Below are 10,783 nucleotides of genomic sequence, written 5' to 3'. Positions count from 1 at the left end.
TTTTAGGAGCGGCCGCGTGTTTTACCGCCGGTTTCTAAATCTGGTCTGCAGAATGTCAAAGTTAAAACAGGTGCTAAAATACGCGGCCGCTCTTTTTGCCGCTGATTCTGCCGTTAATTTTAAAGTAAAACAGGCGGTAAATGACGCGGCCGCACTTTTCTTCTCGCAGAAGATTTTCGAAAAACAACGGCATGTGGCCAAGGGCGCAGTGTTCTGGTCTGCAAATTAGAGCCCTGGAACACTAGAACGGAATTCTTAGAAAGTTACTTCTCAGAACTCACAAAAAAATGGCAGCTGCAGCTGGAAGCTTTGAAAAGGTAAACAAGCAATAATAATTTAGCCTCTGATCGTAAGTATTCAAATGAGATTCGGCTTCCGTAAATTCCCTCTTTCGATTTCGTAAACAAATGTGAACGGACGTGAAGTGCCAAGTGCTCGAGTAGACACGTTTAGGTATCTTTTGTATTGATACATAGCTAAGTGATATAAACTAAATGAGTTTATAGTGCTGGTGTTAGGTTAGGATAATTCCTCTAGTGTTTATTCTTTTTACTAATTATTCAGTTTAAGAATAATGCAACACGAAAGCGACGATCCCATGCTCCCACAGCACAGCAAAAATGGCGACCATGACTTCACCTTACAGGACCCCGAACACCCTGTTCCTATCCCCGTGGACTGCACAGGTATCGTAGACCAAGTCGTATCCATCGTATTCGAGCGACAAAAGGCCGAACTAAGTCGAATACACGACACACTGGCCAGCATGAACACCTTTATGGCAAGACTTAGCCACCTGACAGACCCTATTGTCCCAGAGGGGACCCGGTCTAGTCTTAATCCTAGCCCCAATGTTCCAGATGGAACTCTGGCTAGCAAATCCAGTACCCAACAGGAGGAAGAAAGAATATCTATCACTGGTTCAAACCTCTGGTTTAGATCCACGCGCTCAGAATCGCCTTCTTCCAAAGATGAAGCACCAGAGCATTCTAAAAAGGGTACCAAAGAGCCAGCCCAAGAGTACTGGCAACAGTCCACTGATGACTATGAAGAGGACAGCAAGGCCTCGGGACCAGAGGTCACGTCATCAGTGGCATGTGCTGCCAAAGTGTTTTGGCAAAAAAGGCTCAAGGGTGATGTTCTCAAGCGGAAGTTAGAAACGGCAGCAATTCCATCAAACTGCAACTTTCTACTCCCAAAGAGAACAAACACCGAAATTTGGAAAACACTTTCCAATTTTCACAGGTCCACTGACGTTAAGATGCAGGACATCCAAAACATGCACTCAGCGTCGGTGGCTATGCTTCTGAAAGCTTCATCTACGTTGGTGGAGAAATCCGGTGATGCCAACGCAGACACAAAGGGTCCGTTAAACGACCTTAAGGACGCCATGACCCTCGCTGGTAAGACCTCCCAGCTGCTAAATCAGGTCAGGCGAGACTTAATTAAGCCTTCCTTGCCAAAAGAGTACGTAGCCTTAGCTACAGAAGTGGAAGAGGATTCCGAATGGCTTACTGAGACCCTAAAAGCTTTTCTAAGGTCAAAAGTCAAATATTTTAAACCCGGTTCTCTCAGGTTTCATTTTGATCAGTGGAAAGACATAACTACCGATAGGGAGATCCTCCAGACAGTGTCTGGTTTGCAAATTCCAGTAAACGAGATGCCCCAAACCCCATATCGGACATACCCCCTAGATAGAAAAAAGAAACTTTTCATTGACGAAGAAATACAAAGCCTTTTGGGGAAAGGTGTAATAAGGTTGAGCAGTCGCGAACCATGCGACTTTATCTCACCCATATTCGTCACCGAGAAATCAGAAGGGGGGTTCAGGCTCATCCTAAACCTCAAAAAACTCAATGTACACATTGAGAAAAGAAAGTTTAAGATGCAAACCTTAACGTCCATTCTTCGATTAATCCAAAAGGACATGTATCTGGCCAAACTTGATATCAAGGATGCATACTATAGCATACCAATACACAAAGAAAGCCAGAAGCTCCTAAAATTCGAACATGAGGGTAAGGTATACGTGTTCCTGGTACTCCCCTTCGGCTATACAGAAGGACCTCGTAAATTCACCAAGATAATGAAACCACCCTTATCTAAATTAAGGAAGGAACAGGTCACCATTGCTGACTACATTGACGACTTGATCACTATGAACGTCAGTAAACAACAGTGCTGCAATAACGTACACAAAACCGTTGTTTTGTTAGATTCACTGGGATTTACGGTTCACCCAGACAAATCCGAGTTCGAACCAAAACAAGTTTTGGAATTCCTTGGATTCGTCATCGATACAGTGAATATGACTGTCGCTCTCACCCCCAAAAAGAAGGCAGCCATAATCGATCTGTGTCAAGCAGTGACACAGAGAGAGAAGATAACAATAAGAACTCTAGCGCGATTAATTGGTAAGTTTACCAGCAGCCTTATTGGGGTACCACACGGTAGACTCTACTACAGATCTACCGAAAGACTAAAAATTGAGTCCTTAAAAAAGAGCGCCGGAAACTTCGATGTGCAGATCACATTAACCCCTACTGCCATGGGTGACATATCTTGGTGGAAGAATAATTTATGGGGTAGCATAGCCCCAATAGTTCGAGGCAACCCTCAGATCATTATATCCACGGATGCCTCAACAAGAGGTTGGGGAGCGTCAATGACACAAACCCACACAGGGGGTGAGTTTTCATCTCTGGAGCAGGAACACCACATAAATGTCCTAGAACTAATGGCAGCATTCTTTGGACTACAGGCTCTTTGCAACCATACTGCAAACACTAACATATTGCTAAAGATGGATAACACTTCAGCAGTAGCCTGTGTAAACAAAATGGGTAGCGTAAAATCTATCCCAATGGATAAGATTACACATAGCATTTGGGAATGGGCAATAAGCAAAAATAATTGGATAGTCGCTACACATCTCCCTGGCATTCTTAACGTAGAAGCAGACAGAGAGTCGCGACAACAGGAGACAAGAACAGAATGGATGTTAAACAAATCAACATTCCGCTATGCGCTGAACGAACTGGACTTCCGTCCAGAAACAGACCTCTTCGCGAGTAGAATAAACACGCAGTTACCTGCCTTCTTCTCATATCGACCTGATCCCAACTGCATCGGAGTAAACTCGTTTACTGAGGATTGGCACAATATCTCGTTTTATGCCTTTCCACCCTTCGCCTGCCTTCCCCAGGTAATTCAAAAGATCCATAGTGATAAGGCAGTAGGTATCCTGGTAGTTCCGGACTGGCCTAACCAACCATGGTTCACAGGGTATTCTGAACTAATAATTAAAGAGATTCTTGTTTTACCTAGAATGGACCTATTACTGCTTCCACAGCAACCAAGTGTCTTTCATCCACTGCACCCAAATCTAAGTCTTCGGGTAGCAATTGTCTCAGGGAGGCAATAAACCTAAAACAGTCATGTTCTGACGATCTTAAACAACTGCTCACTGCATCGTGGTCAGAAAAAACCCAATCCAGCTATAATCTCTATTTAAGGAAATGGCTGAAGTTTTGTAAAAGTGAAAAAATCCCAGAACCTTATGGGGCTAGTCATAAACAAGGTATGGACTTCCTCGCTTTCCTTTTCCACGTAGAAAAGGCAAGTGATGGTTACATCGCAGCGGCAAGGTCAGCCCTGTCAGCTGTATTACCAAAGGATGCAGGAACAAGCTTTGGTAAGAACGAGGACGTTAGCAGACTAATCAAGGGAGTTTTCAAGCTACGTCCTTCCCTACCAAAACACACTGTGATATATGACCCTGATGTAGTATTAAACTATATGACAACCTTGCCTGGTAACCAGCACCTGGAGTTAGAGTTACTAACGAAAAAACTAGCCACCTTGTTGTGCCTCCTGAGTGGCCAGAGAGCCCAGACAATAGGTGCCCTAAAGGTTAACTTTTGTCATCGCTCTTCAGATATGTACACTTTCTACATCTCTACAATCATGAAGACAACAAAACCAGGCAAACATCAGGAACCTCTGCAATTCGAGAAGTACCACCTCGATAACCGGATATGTATAGTCCACTGCCTAGATGAATACCTGAGGAGGACAGACCTTATACGAGAGAACCTCGAAAACCAACCAAGGGAACTACTTCTCTCCTATGCATATCCCCATAAACCTATCGGAATCACCACCATTGCAAAGTACGTTAAAACTTTCTTAGGCTTGGCTGGCATCGATATTAAGACGTTCAGCACCCACTCTACAAGGAGTGCGTCTACCAGCAAGGCAGAGGACATAGGCGTACCTATGAAGACAATCGCAAAGGCGGCAGGCTGGAGAGGCACTAGCACGTTTGCCAAACATTACAAATTGCCCATAAGCAAGAACTTTGGAAACGAACTTCTTAAATGTTTATGAACACATTTGCTTGCGTTAGATTTTGTATATATATATGTAATAGACATGTACCGTTATGGTACAATGTGGCATTGCCAGGAGTCATAACAGACAAACCATAAATATGTAGTTCTGTTTAATCATATACTGGTCCTTGCCCAGTTTTTACTAAACTGTTTGTTGAATCCAAAATAGGTGGCTTTGAAATCTCATTTGAATACTTACGATCAGAGGCTAAATTATTATTTACAAAATTAGACAAATGAAATGAAGTTTAATTAAAATAATAATTTAGCTCTGATCTAAGTATTCAAGTGCCCACCACCACTCCCCTAACACCTTTAGCACTATTATTCACTATTTTGGCCTTCACAATGGGTCTTTAAAGCAGGAAATTTACGGAAGCCGAATCTCATTTGAATACTTAGATCAGAGCTAAATTATTATTTTAATTAAACTTCATTTCATTTGTCTAATTTTGTAAATTAGCTAGCTTATTTCGCTTTATTTATTGCAAATCTACGAAGATAGTAGGCAAAGAAACACACTGACAAGCCTGTGGAGCTAGGGTTGGCGTATGGAGATATATTATCATATCGGCTGATATTTGCACTCCCTGTGGTTGAAGAAAAGTCCTATCATGAAAAGGCAGATGAACTAAGAAAAATATTGAAAAGAGCCCACTCTGGGAAATATGATATTCATAACCGTCCGATAACTGTAAGGGAAACCTACAAAGTTAATGTTGGATTGAAGTTTAAAGATAAGTTATCAAAATATACAATGAAAAACAACCAGAGTTATTTAACACTATTTAATCGATCTACAAAATACCCTGAGCTACATGACGAAATACATAAACACTATGATATACCACAGAAAGATCAAACATTTGTTGGTAATTATAATGGTCACTCTCTGGAGCAAGATTTCATTGATATAGAAACATATGGTTTGAGTTGTAGAGACAAAAAAAAAAGGAATACAAGTATATTTATACTATCCTAAATCATTTGCGAAGTTGGAGTTTTCAAAGTTGTGCAATAAGTCATTTTCAAGCATGTTTGAATTAGATACAGAAATTATTGGACCAGAAGAAACAGTAATATCATCTGCATGGGCAGAAGGTACCTCAACAATTACTGTGCCACCCAGCTTACCAGGATCGAATTTTGTTGACAGAAGTATATGCAGTGTTTGTTCTTGTACGTATATTGGTAGCTGTCTACGCTGTGAGCAAAATGAAAGTTACACAGCAACTTTGCTAGCAGATCAAACAGACAACATTATGAGAGAGGATACTTATTTAGCATCACCCGATCCAGATGCTGTGACAAATACTGCCAAAACTGACATAGATGTAAACATAGAAAATTCTACTCTTGGTGATTTGAGATTGAGACATTTTTCAAGAAACACACAAAAACCAGTGAGATATAGACATTCAATTGGCTCACCCTCATTGTCTCTTCAACTAGAATCAACAGAGGACAGTTCAGCATTTGGTGATGATGAAGTGAATCGTTTTATGGAAAATTATGAGACAGATAATTTTGATAATGCTACTCCACAGTTTGAAGAAATAGAAACTGATTCTATTGCATTTATGCAAAATTGTGAAAGCTACTTCACCAATTTACCAAAAATAAACACAAAGCATATCATCATACAACGAGATTCACAGCGTTTTTTGCCTGTATTATTACGTCAAAATTTTGATCTTTCGTCTGAAAAAATAGCTATCAGATTTGCAGGTGAACCCGGTGCTGATGCAGGTGGACCGCTGCGCGAATTTTACTCATTGTCAATGAGATGGTTTACCACTATCCCTGGGGTATTTTTCGGAGATGACAAAGGAATTTGTTTCAAATTAATGCCAGATGGTGTATTAAAAAAAGTATATTACAAGCTTGGTGCATCTATTATACATGTTGGAAGAGGTCCAGAATGTTTCTCTGAGCTCATTTTCAATGCATTGTATGATTTGCCATATCCTGATAAAATAACACCAATAAATGATGCAGAATTCAAGTATAAATTGGATAAAATTGAGAGTGGCGAGAATGAAGATCTACTTGATTTGAACATTGTTCCTGTACCTTATATCGAACAGAACAAGCATGTTTTTTCAATCAGTTATTTAGTGATGAAAAATCGTGCTGCAATATCACAATGTGGAGAAGGACTAAAAAGTATATGTCCAGAATTTATGTTACAATCCAATTGTCACACTATGAAAGCTTTTTTATTGCCAGATGAAAAGATCTTAACTCTTGATGAGCTTCTTGTTATTCTATGCTTTCACAACGTCGAAGAAATTGGTTCTAATTTACACCATGATATTTCCAATGCCATTTGTGACTGTGAGCTGTTTTTAGCTGATGTTGCTAATGGAAACTATGATGCGATATCTCTTAAAGACATACTGTTTTTATTCACTGGAATGGATAAAGTTCCCAGAAAGGGTTTGGATAAAAACATTGATATTTTTTTTAACTGTGATTTCAACTTTCCAAAAATTTCTACATGTGGACTTAATGCCACTCTACCAACAAAAAAAGTTGAGCATAATCTGAAGATTGCTGCTAAATTCGGAGAGACTGGATTTGGTGTTGTTTAAAATATTCATGTTTTGTATCATATATTATTGAAAAAATGTTTTTAGTCTTTTTTTAAATGAAAATTTTGTTATCAAGTTTTTTGGTAATCACTTTTTTTAGGACTCTTTAGGATTCTTTAGGACTTTTTAGTGTAACCTTATAACCCCCAAGAGATCTCAGTTCTTCATATACGTTTCATTGAAATTTTTTTGAATTTGTTAAAGTGCTCCCAGTGAAAACAGGCGAATTTCGCCTCTTTTATGATATTGGAAAATTTATTGATTGTTATTCTCATGATTTATATGTGATATTTTGTTTGGATATGTTATGTTTCATCAAAGAGACTTAGTATATAAATGTTTCTTTTTGTTTAGCTTGTTAAACTATAAACCCGTCATTCCTTAAGAATCCAAGTAATTGCACATATGTTTCCAATGATTGTTGTGCGTCCATGGGTGCTTGCAAGTGATGTATCCCCATATAACAAATCAATAAATCAAGCAAATCTTTATTTTTGAAAACTGGATGATGAACAATTCCCATGACATTTTCAGCGACAGATATTTCAGTGCTATCCACAAGCATCCCTTGATTTGAATAGCCACTTGCTGACGGAATATGAAACAATAGGTCTGGACGACCTCCTGGTGCGCTTGATGACTGGCGTACGTTTCTTGAATTCCATGTGATGACAAAATCATTAAATTCTCTCTGTAAAACGGGAATATAACAAAGAAATAAGGCTTCTCTATGGGTTGGTAATTCGGGGTCATATACGAGTGTTGATGTGAGATGTTTGAAATAATTTATCCACCAATTAAGTTTGTACAACTTGAGGCGAGACCAAAATGCTTCTATTCTCTGGTTTCCCGTTGAACGACCGTACTTAAAACTATCGCTGTTACCAGTGAAAAATTCTTGTAAATCCGCACAATAAATGTTTTCCGTCCTTCGGTCCATTCTCAGTATACCCGGACATACACCGTATCTCTTCACGCATTGCAAAAACAAATTTCTGATTACAAGTGGATCATTATTTGTTGTTGAAACAACCAACCATAGTAATTTTCGGCTGAAACCATCAATACCACCGTGTATTGCCAATCCCTATCTTTTTAATTTGTCATTTCCATCTATATGATATATGTCACAAGGACCTTTGGTATCATATATACGCCGTGTAATCACTTTTCCAAGCCTTTTTTCTACTCCTGACGGATCCGCCTCCTTCAATATAGTTCGCACAGTCTCCTTAGCAACAATCACGTCAAACTTCAATGCTATCAATTCTGTCATTTGCCGGTAACCGAAACTTGAAGATGACACTTGCAACTCATTCTTAATAATATCTACTGCGAGAAACATTGCTAGTTCGACATAAGCCCAATCTTGTGCATATTGATTGAAACTTTCTCATAGATAATGACTTGTGATGACGTTTGTTAATCACCATACATATTTCCAAATACTTCAACTTAGGTCGTAGGCTATGATAATATGCCACTAAATCTTCCAATGACACATCGACACCGACTGGCATAGCATCCATCTTGCACTACGAGTAAACACGTTTTCGCCATTGAACGGTGGTAACTCTCAAGACCACATCGAATCACATCTCAAGGAAAACTGCCCGGCCGCGTCATTTACCGCCTGTTTTACCTTGAAATTAGCGGCAAAATCAGCGGCAAAAAGCGCGGCCGCGTATTTTAGCACCTGCTTTAACTTTGACATTCTGCAGACCAGATTTAGAAACTGGCGGTAAAACACGCGGCCGCTCCTAAAAACACGCGGCCGCGCCTTGAAAAACGCGGCCGCGCATAATTTTACGCGGCCGCGTCTTTATACTGTGCGCCTATATTAAATGAAAACAAAACGTTGTAATCAGCCACGGTAGTAGCGCAGTTATAATAAGCTATTTTTTTTCAATAATCCCTTGTTTATTACGCGCAAGTTAATGACTTACAAGACGTTTTTTAGCTACGTGCAGGATCTTGAGCGCCCCAGTTTTAGGATTTTGGCTAGGAACGAATATTTTGAAGGCTACTAGCTAATAGCCTTACTTTTTACTAATTTTCTTTGGGATAAGAGGTTTTTCTCCAACCCAACATTTATTTTTATGTCGAGGATATAGCCATTTAGCTATCTATCATATTTACCTAAAAAGTGATAAATAATTCAGTTTGGCTATCAATAATCGCAATATTCTCAGCAATAAATCTTATGCTAAATGCAGTTTAGCTAGGTACATCTTTATACATCTTTAATTATTTTCTTAAAAATTTTTTGGTAAATAAAATGATTGAGCAATTGCTTTAGCTGGAGGGGTAACGACAGGCTGTTTCCTGTGTTGTCATTTAAACCAAAGTTGTCATAAAGTTATTTTGGAGAAGGGTACTGTTCATTCACATCTGTTTAACTGTACTAAGCACTCAGTCCGGTGACAAGATTAATTTTTTAACTTTTACAAAAACTTATTCCACAAAATAAAATAATATTGACCGATTGTTTTTGCTATGACAGAGTCACAACGGTTGTGTTTTTATTTCAGTCTTTACTTCAGTCCTGATCGTGTGGGACAGTTTACGGCTCTTATTAAGCGCTCCACAGAGTGTTCAATGCCGGATCACACCTTTACTTGTGGCTTAACCCGGCGTTTCGACGCCGGGTTTCCCGGCTAGTCTCTTTAATAATAGCCGTGTTTTGTCTGTGTGTCCGCGAAATCCGCGTCCCGCAACGGAAACACGAAAATTTTAAAATGCGCACCAATAATAAATGCGATATATTTTTATCCACTTTGTTGCGACGGGTAAATATAAAAGACGGGCGAACCCGTGGATTTTTCCACGGGCAACGACTAGTCTCTTTATAATAGCCGTATTTTGTCTGTCTCTGCGCTGACCCCCGTTGAGTTAGAAAATCTTGCTACGGAAACACGAATATCAAATGCGATACATTTTTATCAGCTTTGTTACCACGGGTAAATTTAAAGGACGGGCGAACCTGTGGATTTTATCATGGGCTAAAGACTTCTCTTTAATAATAACCGTATTTTGTCTGTCTGTCGGCGAAAGCCGCGTCCTGTTACGGAAACACGAAATGCGATATATAAAGGACGGCAGACCCCGTGAATTATTCCACGGGTTAACGGCTAGTCTCTATTATAATAGCCGTCGTCTGTCTGTTCGTGCGTCAAAAGCGACTTGTGTTAACCACGCACGAAATACAAAATACGCAGGGGCGAGAAACCCGTCGGGCCTCCGCTGGCACAGGGACGATTCCCGCTAAAATAAAGGTCCAATCAGGCGGAGTTTTACATAAGTGTTATTTAGGCCGTTAAAGATGGTGGATGTTTTTGTAAACATAAAAGCGAAAGTGAAAAGATTGTTGTTGACTGAATCGTAAATAAACGTTTGAACTTCAGATACACACAGGAGATTTACTTCGCTATGGATAGAAGTCTGCATCTGCAAATACAACATCAGGCGAACGTTACTCCGGAAAATAGTGAAAGGCAAGATGGAATGATAACCGTAGTGATGAATAATGAATGCAAAAACTGTCACAGAAGCTTCAAGACTTGTAGAGGTTAATTGCAGCATCTAAAATTCTGTAAAAATAAATCTATGAGAGAAAATCAGCATGTTGTGGAAACACCTGCAACTGAATCGCTTTATGGAACTGAACTGCCTCAACAGGTAGATGTGATCAAGTATAATTTCAAGTGGGGAAATGTTAAAGGTGCTATTTTTGTGAATGAACTGAACATGATTTACACCAAGATTGCTCATTGAAGAAGGAATTTGTTTTTATTA

The 10,783-nt window shown here is 39.5% G+C and overlaps 1 protein-coding gene across 1 annotated transcript; it reads left to right on the top strand.

Moving 5' to 3' along the window:
* The first annotated feature begins 237 nt into the window (after window positions 1–237).
* Window positions 238–4,491, top strand: LOC130656648 (uncharacterized). The gene is made up of 2 exons (XM_057459552.1): window positions 238–453; window positions 565–4,491. Exon 2 carries the CDS (start codon window positions 575–577, stop codon window positions 3,422–3,424), a length of 2,850 nt encoding a protein of 949 aa, XP_057315535.1. The 5' UTR covers window positions 238–453; window positions 565–574; the 3' UTR covers window positions 3,425–4,491.
* The last annotated feature ends 6,292 nt before the right edge of the window (window positions 4,492–10,783 follow it).

This window comes from Hydractinia symbiolongicarpus, chromosome 9 (assembly GCF_029227915.1).
Source record: "Hydractinia symbiolongicarpus strain clone_291-10 chromosome 9, HSymV2.1, whole genome shotgun sequence".
Classification (NCBI taxonomy): domain Eukaryota; kingdom Metazoa; phylum Cnidaria; class Hydrozoa; order Anthoathecata; family Hydractiniidae; genus Hydractinia; species Hydractinia symbiolongicarpus.
This window is presented reverse-complemented; position numbering and strand designations above follow the sequence as displayed.

Bases quoted from the DNA above. Each gene is read 5' to 3' on its own strand.
- LOC130656648 (XM_057459552.1), top strand. From the start codon at position 575: ATGCAACACGAAAGCGACGATCCCATGCTCCCACAGCACAGCAAAAAT.